The sequence below is a fragment of the Babylonia areolata genome, chromosome 5 (genome assembly GCF_041734735.1).
Source record: "Babylonia areolata isolate BAREFJ2019XMU chromosome 5, ASM4173473v1, whole genome shotgun sequence".
NCBI lineage: Eukaryota > Metazoa > Mollusca > Gastropoda > Neogastropoda > Buccinidae > Babylonia > Babylonia areolata.
In genome coordinates, this window is record NC_134880.1 from 3,766,624 (window position 1) to 3,781,859 (window position 15,236).

Sequence of the window (15,236 nt, forward strand, 5' to 3'; positions counted from 1 at the left end):
CCCCCTCTCCCTTGTGGATAATAAACATTGAAACCGGTGCAGCAAACAATAATGCCCCTCCCCCCACCTCCCTTTTTCTGGTCTCCTTTTCCCTTTCCCACGTATCTCTGTCGCCCACCAATACTTGTTGATATGAGTTTGACATGCTGGCCTGTGTGTGTCCTACGTTGTGTTGCTGTGCGTCGTATTTATGAGTGTGTGTGTGTGTGTGTGTGTGTGTGTGTGTGTGCGTGTGTCCGTGTGTGTATGTGCGCGCGCGTTACACTATTGCGTGTTTGTGATGTGTTTGTTTTGTGCATGTGATGTGATTGTGTTATGTATATCACTGTGTGTGTGTGTGTGTGTGTGCGTGTGCGCGCGCAAATTTTCACTCATTGACCTGTTAATGAATGTTTTCTAAAACCAACCCATCTCTGTCCTGAAAACAAAGCCAGGCCCACTGTTTAAAACCACTAGACCCAACAGAGTGGCGAAACATTCGAGATCCCCTTATAGAATTTACGCCGGAGTGATATGGTAGCTGGGGTTACAGGCGACACACGTCACCGGCACCTGTTGTTAAGTTTCGTTCGCATTGCTGCTGGGGGCGGTACAGCCACTTTGACCGCGTCAGTGTCCAGTGGGAAGCTGTGGGTGTGGGACGTGGGTACTGTTCCCTTCAACTTTCTCATCAGGTCAGTCTTGGAGAGAGAGAGAGAGCACACTGAACACTGAAATGTTTAAAGTCATCAGCTATAGATCTCTAGTGACATAGGTACTAATCAGAACAAAATGGTGTAAAACAGATAAAAAGGAACAGAAAAAAACAAACCAAAACAGAATTGACACAAAATACACTAAATAAGAGATTTGTCTGGCACTTTGTCATCAGCTTAAGTACATGTGACAGGGGGGGGGGGGGGGGGGGGGGGGGGTGGGGGGGGGGATGATGTGCCTTTTTTCAGTCGTTCTTCTCCAAGATTTGGACAGTACACAGAAAACAAAGTACATATAAATCAAGTAATAAATATTTACGCATGTAACATCGACACACATCATATCAATACAAACACACACTAAAGTACATATAAATCATGAATTAATATGTATGCCTGAACATCAAAACCTATCATATCAATACGAACACATACAATTACATTATCGACATTGACCATCTAAATGCAACCTTTCCTTTTTATCTATACTTTTTTTCCTCATAGAACCCATACTAATTTTTAAATGATTAATGGGTATTTGGACCGATGATGGACGTTTTTCGTATGATTTTTGCCTCGGATAGATATTTTGCAAGTGAGAGTGTCATATCTTCATTTTCTTTCATCAGTATGCCGAATAAATCTTTTCTCCGTGCTGTATCCGCATTGAAATGGACACAGTTTATTTTCTCAATTCATCGTATCTTTTGCAGTTAAATATGACATGATTTTCATCTTCTGGGCTTTCACCACACATTCGGCAAGATGTTGCTACGTCTGAATCGAACCATCTTCTGTTGGCATTCAGTCCAAGTGTTCTCAATCTGAGCCTTGCAAAGCAGATTTTATGCCATTTATTTGTTACGATCTTAATATACTTCTCTGTTTGAAATATTGATTGATTCAAATGAATCGAAACATTTATACCTATCACTGCTCTCTATTTCTGCGTGCCAGTTTTGTTTGTAACATGCTATAAGTCTGTCTTTAAATTCCGATACAAAGCCGCTCTTGTGCCGTACTACTTGGCTTATCCAAACAAGACCGAATCCATGTTCCGTTAGTGTTTTCTTGATGTGGAGAGAGAGAGAGAGAGAGAGAGAGAGAGAGAGAGAACCCAGAACTCGTTTTTATTCAAGGAATAAAAGTTTAGACGTAGCCTGCTCATCCAGTATCTCCTTGCTACTCTACATTACTTTTTATTTAAGATAGATCATTTTTAGTTATATTTTTTAAATTAAAGATAGATCATTTTCTACCTGTTGTTTTTTAATTAAAGATGGGTCATTTTTTAGTTATTAGTTGTTGTTTTTTTAATTTTGTTTTTAGATAGCTCATTTTTTAATTATATATTTGTTTTAAAGACATAATTTTTTAGTTATTAGTTTTTATTAAAGATAGATATTTTTTTAGTTATTAGTTTTATTAAAGATAGATCGTTTTAGTTATTAGTTTTTAAAGTTTTTTTTAAACATTAAAGATAGATCATTTTTGATTAAAAAAAAGAAAAGAAAAAAAAAGTCCTGTATGTCTCCTCGTCTTGTTTTCTCCCCCTTTTTTTTTCCTAACCCTTCATGGGCACCGACGGGGAAGTTACTGGATTGCCATTTTTCTTCCATCGACACAGTGAAGGGAACGAAACTGTTAGTGTTGTCTCTGGATTACCTACCGTGGGGGACAGTTCACTGCCCAAACTGAGGCACTTTCATCAGCGTACAAGGGACGGAACTGCAGTCATATCAATTGTGTAGTTTCCCTCAGAAGGAATTCCAGTGGTCACCACTTACTCCCTTTGAAGGGTTTTCGTCCTGCTCATTTTTCCTTCGTGTTTTCTCCATTACCATCTTGCCATTACCATGGAAGGCACTGGTGTGGTCTGAAGTGACGGCATTGTCTGGGTTCTAAAAACATTTATTTATTTTGTTTGTTTGTTTGTTTTTTCTATTTATGTATTTATCAATTTACTTACTCATCTGTTTGTTTGTTTTATCTTTAGTTTGTTAATTACATATTTATCATTTTATTTTTGTTTATACATTTATTTATCTAATTATGAACTGTCTTGTTTGTTTCATTTTATCTATTTTTATTATCTTCTTTCGTGGGGGTGTTTCAAACAACTCTGTGTGTGTGTGTGTGTGTGTGTGTGTGTGTGAGAGAGAGAGAGAGAGAGAGAGAGAGAGAGAGAGGGGGAACATTATTTTGAATTTGAAAGCAATATATCACCAAATGTGGATATGCGCACACTCTTGTCCAGGGCTGAAACAGAAGTTGAGGTTCGATAGCCACCACTTGTGCGTCGATCTTGACAGTGTTTATGGAGGCCATCGTAACAGCCTGTTCTGACCTCCTAAAGGTGTATACCATGGCTTTGTAGCCTTCCATCTTTTCACAATTTTATTCCCCACTTCCTTATCTATGATATGATTGTACTTCAACCACAAGGCAGCTGTGAGGTATTGTTTTAGCTCCTTCTTTGCATCCAACTTGTCAGAAATTCTGGAGATAAGATGCATGTTTGCCTCAAGGTCATGAGCTACAAGTTTGCCCTCCATGAGAGAAATTATACAAGAAAAACATTGGTTCGGTGAAGTCCGTGTGATCAGTGGCATTTGATTTGAACGTGTCAATTGAATTTTGAAGTTCATTTTGAACATGTTGATCCACTTGTTCCAAATGAAGGTCTTCTGGAACAAGATCTAGGTTCTGTGTAGTTGGCAGCTTGACTCCAAATATCTTAGCAGTCAAGAGTGCGTCTAAGCAAAGAGTCCACTAAAAATGTCCCCTTCCTGCTCGTGTCACTGCTTTTCCTTGCATCATGTGCATGACAGCATTTGGAGATAATGGCAATTCCAGAACCCTTAACCTCTTGCAGCCCACTGCCCTCCATCAACTGTCCAATGCAGCCTCAAAAGCTCATTTCAGCATGGGAAGCACCAAGGCGCAGCACCATCGACTTCAATAACTGGCTGGAGGCTCATTAGCAAGATGTCCTTGGCTTTCCACCAGAGTGGTTGATCCAGAGTCAGGACAGGTGTTGAGTTGTGTCGTGTGGCCTCTTTTGGATTAAATGCATGGTAGAATAGAGACAGGCCATGTCACTTGGACTGAGGTCGATCATGGGCAGGAAGCCAGAGAAGCCACAGTGACTGCCCATGTGAACAGCCTGCATCATACCTGACCAACCAGGCCTCTCTCTCTCTGTGTCTCTCTGCGTCTGTCTGTCTCTTCTGTTGCAACATTCTGTTTATATACAGATATGCATCGTACGCTAAAATCATACTGAGTAGCTTTTCTGTATGCTGTCAATTAATGGAATTTGTTTCTTTTCTAGCATATATATTTATGTAATACTTGTTTGTCTTATTGCCTTTCTGCAAGTTCTTTTTTTCCCCATAAAATGGGGGCAGTCTTCCTGTGCTTGTTCTTTTCCTTCAGTAAACAAGAATCCTTCTGTTAGTTCTCTCTCTCTCTCTCTCTCTCTCTCTCTCTCTCTCTCTCTCTTCTTCTTCTTCTTCTTCCGTCCCCTCTCCTTCATAACCCCTCCCTCGCCCTTCCGCCTTCCTAGCACGCACACACACACACACACACACACACACACACACACACACACACTCACACTTTCACAGTCAGAAGTTAAATGGAGATAAACAAACAAACAAAATAAAAACAATAAAAGATAAGCCAATGAAGACAGTGCTTAAGGAAATAAACAAACGATTACATATGAAATAAACATTGATGGGAACGAAGGCCTACAAACTTACCATAAAAAAATGTTATCACCTTTGCAGCCCTTTTCCGATAGTACGGAAAATGTTTTGTCAACACTGCAGGGGTGTTTGCAAATCACACATGTCTTGATATTAGTCCATTTCCATTTTGCAAAGAAATCTCAAAAATGAAAATACTTAAATTTTCAGCGAAAGAAACTTTATTAAAGGCATGGATTACCATACTTTGACTTCACACATGCGAACACGGAAGTATCGCGCGAACCTGTCTACCCCTATGTCACTGCCATGCAGCATGTGCTAGCACACTTTAAGATCATGATAACTGTGATTACATTTAAGTAACAGACTAATTTGATTTGACTGTTGTAAGTACACTTGCTTTTTCGGAAACATTGCTAAACAATGAAGCAATATAAAATCATGTATGATATTCAGGACGTTCAACAGAGAAGCATAAGATACAGTGGTAGGCAGGTTCCGCTGCGCGGACGAAATTCCGGAGAAGCGTAGTAGTTAACAGGCCCATCCCCCGTTGTCGCATCCTTGACAAGGTGTTAATGACGTGACCCAGTTGAGAGTTTCAGACTCAATATGGTGTGCCGTTCGCGCCATCTCCTTGTGTTTATTTTTCTTTATTTAATTTTCCTGCTCTTATGTGACATTCGATTTTCTTCGATTTTTTACAGGTGATAGTGTGAAAAATCCTGAATACATTGAGCAATTTTTTTTAGGCATTTTCTTAATTTTCTTAGACTACAAGCAGGTGTCCCATTTATGTAAAATCAGTTATGAAATGAGTTTAGTGATGGCTAAAACCATCAAGAATGCATGAATCCAGATGGCCTCACAAAGCCTGTAACGTGTTATTTGATCTAGATGCACGTGACAAAGGAAACTGACAAAAGAGACACTGAAATTTTATAGAACCAATGTTCAGAGACACAGGGAACTGTTGTGTGTGTGTTCATTCTCTCATCCTTGCACACCACTTTATATTACCAATGATGGGAAGACACTCAGTAAATGCAACACACTCACAAAGCAACAAGTAGGTTAAACTACCGATGAAAACGACGGGAATGGAGAAAGGGATGGACTTCAGATAATGACTGCATGGTTCTTCACATAAAACTAATTAAATATCTAAAACATATTAAACTATTGGAGGTGCACATTAATATTTCCTGCAATGGTCAGATACGAATCATAACACAACTTTTACAATAAACTGCTTAACTCTCCTCCCCTCTCCTTTCTCTCATATACACAAACACATGCACTCACACACATGTACCCAAACCTCATGGTATATAGTATATTAAACAATACAACAACAACAACAACAAAACAGATAAAGAAACAAAAGAAAGAAATGAATAAAAAAGAAAGAAAAAGAAGAAAAAACAACAACAACAAAACAACTAAATACATAAAAAAAGAAGAAACAAACACTTTAACAAAATCCATGCACACTGTCAGACACTGCCATTTCTCACAGTCCCACGATTTCTCTCACTTTACAGTCTATTCTATTTTATGATTCTAAGAATTAATATTGTACTTTTCTTTGCTCTGACTGTAAGATCTTCCAATTCTGCCGTTCGATTGTCTTGTTGAAAAGGTTAGCCCCAAGTTTTTGTCTTTGAACGATTTCCAGTTGTCTAACATCTAATCGTATATGCCATTTGGTCCTGAAGACCCGCTCTTCCTAGATACTAACACCTTATATTTTTGTTGTTTTTCATTTTTACGGTTAACCCACATCTATGCGCAAATTCTTGAAGATAATTTAACTTGTTCTGCAAGCCAGTTACTGTTGATGATATGAGTTTAAGGTCATCGGCGAACAGTAAGGGAAAGAGGTGTAGAGGAAGAATGTATAATTTTAGAGCTGGCCATGTATAGTTTGATCAAGGCGTGGAAGGGACTGGCGAGTTTCTTCATGTTTTCAAAGAAAGGCTAATTCTGTGTAAACGTCAAGAATGGGATTTCCGTGTAAGCAGTAGTGAAAGATTTTGTAATAATTATATCCGATGTCAAAACATGTTTACCTACGAATCCAGATAGACATTTACAATATGTAATGATTAGATATATACTTGACATTTCGAAAATTGCAGAACGTAGTTACCTGGTACAAAATGAAACTGGTTTATAATGTCCAGTTTCCAAGAAATGGAAAGAAAATGAAGTAGACTTTGTTCTATTATATCCTGTCATGTATGACTGAAGAGGACTACACTTACTGGAGCAATTTTAAGTTTCCCAGTCAGCTTTACATCTTCATTGTTTATGGCGTCCACACACGCACAAACTGTCACATATCTGTCAGTTTATCCGAAGTTATAGAGTGATTACCTAATCATGTCTTACTTCTGATGTTAAATGTATAACTCAGATGAGTACTGTTAACCATGGACATGTTATCTATCTATAGATGTACAAGTTCAGCTACACACGCCGGGAAAGTGCGACACGGTCATTTCAGTTTCTTTTTTATGTTCATTCCAGTTAATTGAGTATCCACTTTAAAAGATAAATATGCAGTAAACACGTCGATGATGTAGTCTGTGTCACTGTATGTGTCATGTCCAGAATTTGAATTTCTTTCCATTTAATTGCGAACAAGAAAAACGAGGTCACGCCGTGTTACTAAGCATCGCCAACGCCACTGCAACTGGGATGTGGTAGGAAATATTTTGGTGTTTTCGGAAACACGTAAATGGCCTCAACGAAATAAACCGTTAATGATACGGGAAACACGGCTTAATTCGGGAGACTTACAGACTATTATTGGTGTGACTGTAAAGATTTTTTCCTACTATTTTTAAGCCAAATTTGGTATTGACGGACAATATGATGGAGTCTCCCGTCGGTCCGACGGATGAGTAGACAGGCAGGCGTATCTGTCGGTGTGTGTCCTCATATGGGAAAAGAGGCTGATTCTGGATGCGCAGCACTTCCCACAGGTGTTGCAAGAGAAAACGTCTCCAGAAGTGGAGCCCTGCTTCCTTCACCCACGCTTCTCCTTAATGGCCAGCGTTCTCTTGTTTTCAAACGTCTTTATGCCACTAGAGCACAGCATCCTCCAGTGAGAGCGGTCAAGGGCATCAGTTTCCCAGGAAGCCATGTCTATGTCACAGGTTTTGAGGTTTGTTTTCAAGGTGTCCTTGAAGCGCTTGCAGAGTCTTCCAAGTTCACTATGGCCTTCCTTCAGCTGGCCATATAAAAGCATCTTCGGGATCCTGCTGTCTGTCATGCGGACAACGTGTCCTGTCCAGCGTAGCTGGCACTGGATCAGCAGGCTTTTGTCTAGGACCTGGAGGTTGGAGACCCTGTCTTGCCACTTTATGCCGTGGATCTTTCGTAGGCATCTCTGGTGAAACTGCTCAAGTTGTTGAATGTGACGGCGATGCGTCGTCCATGCTTCACAGCAGTACAACAAGGTGGTCAGCACAACAGCTAGGACTTTTGGTCACGAGGTGAAGTCCACGTCGACACGGGCATTGAAATCCCAAAGGATGATCAGCCTGTCCTTTCTGTCTACCGCTGAAATGGTGCGGCTGAGTTCCTCGTAAAAAGCTTCTTTGATGTCATCAGGGTTGGTCATCGTCGGGGCATAGCAGCTGATGACTGTGGCGAAGCGATCCTTGGACAGGTTCAGACGCAGGGTCATCAGCCTATCGTTTATCCCACGTGGAAAGCTGTCAAGCTGTCGTGCACGTTTGGTTCGTATGGCAAAGCCCATGCCTGAGGTTGTTGGGGTGCCATCTGGCTTCCCAATGCAGTAGAAGGTGTAGCCCCCTCCAGCTTCCTCCAGCTGGGTTTCACCGGCAAACCTGGTTTCGCTCAGGGCTGCTATGTCCACCGCTGTGCGTCGTTCTGGTCTGTCATCTCTGTCTAAAAGGATGCGAACATTCCAGGCACCCAGAGTCAGGGCATGACTCCTGGTTCTTTTCTTCTTTTGTTTCCGACCGCTAGTGTTGGATGTCCAAGTAGGTGCGGTTTCCAACTAGGTACTAGGCGAGACAGGCTTTGTTTAGGTATCCTTTTATCTCCCCTTCCCCACGTGGGGAGAGCAGTGCTGTCCCTAAAAAGGGCTGATCTGACACTGTGGGAGGATACGGGCGCTGCATCTGCCCTTGTCTACGGCGGACGACCTTCACCCCACAGCCGCCTGTGTGCAGAGTTGTGACTAGGAACTGCCAGCAGCATCCTCTGCCTGTCCCCGTTAACACTTTTCCATCGCCGCAGGGCTTGGGAAAGCTGGGTGTTGAAGGGCTAGCTCGTCGTTCCGACATTAGTCTGGTTGCCTGATCACACAGGTGACTTTTTTTTTTTTTTAGTGAGGAGGAGTTGTGCAGTCCCTTCCCCACTCTCTCGCCTACCGATGCTCACAGTCCCACAGGTGCAGATACTGCCACGTGTAGGATGGCCTCGGCAGGTGCAGGTTTTTTTCTTCAGAGCTCCGTCTCTAGGAGGACTTCCAGCCAAGGATAAGAGCTCCTTCTGCCCTTTGGTCATCCTCTTCCGCCTTCACAGCCGTTGGGAAAGGTTTCCTCCTCCGCCTGGTCCGTCGTTGGGAGGCTTCATATGCGGCAGGTAGTACTGGGTTACATGGTACCAGTAGCAAGGGCTATGCCCCTGACCTGACATAGAGAAAATGGCAATGTTAAAGTTTACCCAGGTCACACAGACAGACACGCACGCACGCACGCACGCACGCACGCACGCACACACACACACACACACACACACACACACACACACACACACAATCGAACACTGGATTAAAACATAGACTCATTAGTTTTACACAAGTGAATGGAATCCCCCAAACAACAACAACAAAATAATGTCGATGAAATTTTCTTAAAAACAAACAAAACCCAATTATTTCATACAAATAGCATGGTGTCTGCTTTTGATTGTGGACTGAATACTGACAAATCACGGTTTATTTGAAATAGAGAGAGATCATTTATGTCAGATGTGTCGCCAGAATTAAAAAAAAAACGAGCTTCCTTTCGAATTCCGTAAACATAATTGAAGATGCTTTTTTTCTCAGAAAGAAGTGTTTGATTTATTGCTAACGCCAGCATGATAAAAACAGTATATGGAATGACATACAAGATAAATCAAGATAAATAAGAAGTCTTAAAAGGAGGTACAGCAACACAGTTGGATGATCACATATCCGTGTTATATAATGTCTGATGGTATAAATGAGGAGTCTAGATATCAATGTAGGTGCGCATACGTGTTTGGGTGCTTACGTATGTATTCCGGTTCGCTTGTTATTGGTCCATTTTCTTTTCCTTTTTCTTTCGTCGCTTGCATAAGCTGAAATATCTCTGCTGGCATGAGAGCTGTAAAAGTCATCATCGTCTCTCTCTTTCTCACTCTCTCTTTTTCTCTCATACATATATCAATATCATTAGATAGATAGATAGATAGATATAAGTATAGATGGATAGATAAATAGGCAAATAAATAAATATATATAAATAGATAAATATTGTATGTGCACATCTAGATCTGATTTAGATTGGCCTTTATCAGCTTGCTATATGAATAACGAAACATCATAGGGACGAACTCCCCCCACCCCCAACCTCCCCCCCAGTCCCCGCCCCCCCCCCCCCCCCCCAACACACACACCCACCCCAAGAAAAAAACAACAACAACAAAAAAACCCAAGCAAACCAAAAACAAACAACAACACCAAACAAACAAAACAAAGCAAACAACAACAACAGCAGCAACAACAACAACATCTAACAACAGCAAAACCAAACAGAAACCAAACCAAAACCATGGACACTTAGTGCACTGTGATACGACTCCAAATTATACAAATAAAATCGCTTCCGTGAATTAAGGAACTGTTTGCTGCACATTAGCCTGTAGTTGTAGCCAGACACACCAAACATCCGACGATGACAATGGGAACTACCGCTACGATTTCTAAGACACACATCTGCCTATCTCTCTCAGACACAGAGTCATTTCTAACACAGACATCTGCCTATCTCTCTCAGACACAGAGTCATTTCTAACATAGACATCTGCCTATCTCTCTCAGACACACACACAGAGTCATTTCTAACACAGACATCTGCCCATCTCTCTCAGACACAGAGTCATTTCTAACATAGACATCTGCCTATCTCTCTCAGACACAGAGTCATTTCTAACATAGACATCTGCCTATCTCTCTCAGACACACACACAGAGTCATTTCTAACACACACATCTGCCTATCTCTCTCAGACACAGCCAGAGAGTCATTTCTAACACACACATCTGCCTATCTCTCTCAGACACAGACAGAGAGTCATTTCTAACACACACATATGCCTATCTTTCTCAGACACAGAGAGTCATTTCTAACACAATCTGCCTATCTCTCTCAGACACAGACAGAGTGTCATTTCTAAAACACACATCTGCCTACCTCTCTCAGACACAGAGTGTCATTTCTAAAACACACATCTGCCTATCTCTCTCAGACACAGAGTCATTTCTAACACACACATCTGCCTATCTCTCTCACAGACAGAGTGTCATTTCTAACACACGCACATCTGCCTATCTCACTCAGACACAGAAACAGTCATTACTAACACAGACATCTGCCTATCTCTCTTAGACACAGACAGTCATTACTAACACACACATCTGCTTATCTCTCTCAGACACAGACAGTCATTACTAACACACACATCTGCCTATCTCTCTCAGACACAGACAGTCATTTCTAACACACACATCTGCCCATCTCTCTCAGACACAGAGTGTCAATTCTAACACACACATCTGCCTATCTCTCTCAGACACGGACAGAGTCATTTCTAACACACACATCTGCCTATCTCTCTCAGACAGAGTCATTTCTAACACACACATCTGCCTATCTCTCTCAGACACAGAGAGTCATTACTAACACACACATCTGCCCATCTTTCTCAGACACAGACAGTCATTACTAACACACACATCTGCCTATCTCTCTCAGACACAGACAGAGTCATTACTAACACAGACATCTGCCTATCTCTCTCAGACACAGACAGTCATTTCTAACACACACATCTGCCTATCTCTCTCTCAGACACAGTCATTTCTAACACACACATCTGCCTATCTCTCTCAGACACAGACAGAGTCATTTCTAACACACACATCTGCCTATCTCTCTCAGACACATACAGAGTGTCATTTCTAACACACACATCTGCCTATCTCTCTCAGACACATACAGAGTGTCAATTCTAACACACACATCTGTCTATCTCTCTCAGACACAGAGTGTCATTTCTAACACACACACACACATCTGCCCATCTCTCTCAGACACACAGAGAGTGTCATTTCTAACACACACATCTGCCCATCTCTCTCAGACACAGACAGAGTCATTACTAACACAGACATCTGCCTATCTCTCTTAGATACAGACAGAGTCATTACTAACACAGACATCTGCCTATCTCTCTTAGATACAGACAGTTTTTACTAACACAGACATCTGCCTATCTCTCTCAGATACAGTCATTACTAACACACACATCTGCCCATCTCTCTCAGACACAGACAGTCATTACTAATACACACATCTGCCCATCTCTCTCAGACACAGACAGTCATTACTAACACAGACATCTGCCTATCTCTCTCAGACACAGACAGAGTCATTACTAACACACACATCTGCCTACCTCTCTCAATCACAGACAGTCATTTCTAAAACACACATCTGCCTTTCTCTCTCAGACACATACAGAGTGTCATTTCTAACGCACACACATCTGCCTATCTCTCTCAGACACAGACAGAGTCATTTCTAACACACACATCTGCCTATCTCTCTCAGACACAGACAGTCATTTCTAACACACACATCTGCCTATCTCTCTCAGACACAGAGTCATTTCTAACACAGACATCTGCCTATCTCTCTTAGACACAGACAGAGTGTCATTTCTAACACACGCACATCTGCCTATCTCACTCAGACACAGACACAGTCATTACTAACACAGACATCTGCCTATCTCTCTTAGACACAGACAGTTATTACTAACACACACATCTGCCTATCTCTCTCAGACACAGACAGTCATTACTAACACACACATCTGCCTGTCTCTCTCAGACACAGACAGTCATTTCTAACACACACATCTGCCTATCTCTCTCAGACACAGACAGTCATTACTAACACACACATCTGCCTATCTCTCTCAGACACAGACAGAGTCATTACTAACACAGACATCTGCCTATCTCTCTCAGACACAGAGTGTCATTTCTAACACACACACACATCTGCCTATCTCTCTCAGACAGAGTCATTTCTAACACACACATCTGCCTATCTCTCTCAGACACAGAGTGTCATTTCTAACACACACACACATCTGCCCATCTCTCTCAGACACACAGAGAGTGTCATTTCTAACACACACACATCTGCCCATCTCTCTCAGATACAGACAGAGTCATTACTAACACAGACATTTGCCTATCTCTCTCAGACACAGACAGAGTGTCATTTCTAACACACACATCTGCCTATCTCTCTCAGACACAGAGTGTCATTTCTAAAACACACATCTGCCTATCTCTCTCAGACAGAGTCATTTCTAACACACACATCTGCCTATCTCTCTCAGACACAGAGTGTCATTTCTAACACACACACACACACACATCTGCCCATCTCTCCCAGACACTCAGAGAGTGTCATTTCTAACACACACACATCTGCCCATCTCTCTCAGATACAGACAGAGTCATTACTAACACAGACATTTGCCTATCTCTCTCAGACACAGACAGAGTGTCATTTCTAACACACACGTCTGCCTATCTCTCTCAGACACAGAGTGTCATTTCTAAAACACACATCTGCTTATCTCTCTCAGACACAGAGAGTCATTACTAACACAGACATCTGCCTATCTCTCTCAAACACAGAGTCATTACTAACACAAACATCTGCCTATCTCTCTCAGACACAGACAGTGTCTGTTCTTCAGTCAAGGATCTGCTTCCGTTCACTGGGAGGCTTGACGAAAGATGGGACATATGCGCTTCAGCCACATCCTGTTTAGCGTGGTCCTCTTCATATCGGTGAGTGTAATGTTATTCTCTGTGTGTGGTTTCTTTCTTCTTTTGTGTGTGTGTGTGTGTGTGTGTGTGTGTGTGTGTGTGTGTGTGTGTGTGTGTGTGTGAGTTTCTCAGGGAGGAGTCACTGCGTTCAGACAAATCCATATACGCTACACCACATCTGCTGGGCAAATGCCTGACCCGCAGCGTAACGAAGCACGCTTTGTCAGGCCTCGAGTGTATGCGTATATATTTGTGTACCTGTTAGAGTGGATTTATTCTACAGAATTTTGCCAGAGGACAGCACTCTCGTTGCCATGGGTTCTTTTTCAGTGCGCCAAGTGCGTGCTGCACACGGGACCTCGGTTTATCGTCTCATCCGAATTACTACACGCTCAGTTCAAATTTCCAGTCAAACATGGGAGAAAGGGCGAATGCGGGATTCGAACCCAGACCGGACTCTGTATTGACAGATGAGCTTCTTAACCATTCTGCCTTCTGGTGTGTACAGAGAGGCGGAAAGATACAGAGAGAGAGAGAGAGAGAGAGAGAGAGAGAGAGAGAGACAGACAGACAGACAGACAGACAGACAGATCACAGAAATATACTGAAGGAGAGAGAGCTGGTTGCACCACACACAGTTTGTGGTGCCTTTATTCTTCTACTTCTGCTTCTTCTTCTGTTTCCTGTTTCTATTCTTCTTCTTCTTCTTGTTCCTCTTCACCCCCATTCTCTATGTTGCAAGTTATAGTTATGCACGTATTTATGCTGACTTTATTTTTTTTGTGTGTGTACATAATTTGAAGTTTACCTTAATAATGTTAAGTCATATGTATTGCGTATTCTTTTTCAATGTTCTATTTTTTATGAGGGCAGGATGTAAACAAGCCTTGAATGCGCTTATTCCTTTTTTTCCCCTCCAGAAAAAAAAGTCTCTGTGTGTGTCTCTGTCTATCTGTCTTCCCCACTCTTTGTCTCTCTCTCTCTCCTCCCCACTCTTTGTCTCTCTCTCTCCCCTACTCTTTGCCTCTCTCTCTCTCTCCCCCACTCTTTCTCTCACTCTTTGTCTCTCTCTCCCTCACTCTTTGTCTCTCTCTCTCTCTCTCACTCTTTGTCTCTCTCTCACTCTTTGTCTCTCTCTCTCTCTCTCACTCTTTGTCTCTCTCTCACTCTTTGTCTCTCTCTCTCTCTCACTCTTTGTCTCTCTCTCCTCCCCAATCTTTGTCTCTCTCCCATTCTTTGTCTCTCTCTCTCTCACTCTTTGTCTCTCTCTCCCTCACTCTTTGTCTCTCTCTCTCTCTCTCACTCTTTGTCTCTCTCTCACTCTTTGTCTCTCTCTCTCTCTCTCACTCTTTGTCTCTCTCTCCTCCCCACTCTTTGTCTCTCTCTCTCTCACTCTTTGTCTCTCTCTCACTCTTTGTCTCTCTCTCTCTCTCTCTCACTCTTTGTCTCTCTCTCTCTCACTCTTTGTCTCTCTCTCTCTCACTCTTTGTCTCTCTCTCCTCCCCACTCTTTGTCTCTCTCTTACTCTTTGTCTCTCTCTCTCTCACTCTTTGTCTCTCTCTCTCACTCTTTGTCTCTCTCTCCTCCCCACTCTTTGTCTCTCTCTCTCTCACTCTTTGTCTCTCTCTCACTCTTTGTCTCTCTCTCTCTCTCACTCTTTGTCTCTCTCTCCTCCCCACTCTTTGTC

At 42.1% G+C, this 15,236-nt stretch overlaps 1 protein-coding gene across 5 annotated transcripts in view; it reads left to right on the plus strand.

Moving 5' to 3' along the window:
* The first annotated feature begins 598 nt into the window (after positions 1 to 598).
* The window catches only part of LOC143281873 (adhesion G-protein coupled receptor G6-like), an 81,221-nt gene continuing 66,583 nt past the window's right edge, over positions 599 to 15,236 (plus strand). For 3 of the 5 annotated variants that reach the window (XM_076587135.1, XM_076587138.1, XM_076587139.1), the window contains exons 1-2: positions 599 to 674; positions 13,453 to 13,570. In XM_076587135.1, coding sequence (XP_076443250.1) covers positions 13,517 to 13,570 — 54 coding nt within the window. In that variant the 5' untranslated portion in view covers positions 599 to 674; positions 13,453 to 13,516. Of the gene's footprint in view, positions 675 to 8,896; positions 9,035 to 13,452; positions 13,571 to 15,236 lie in introns of all 5 variants that reach the window. The other 2 variants (XM_076587136.1, XM_076587137.1) reach the window with 2 other exon arrangements.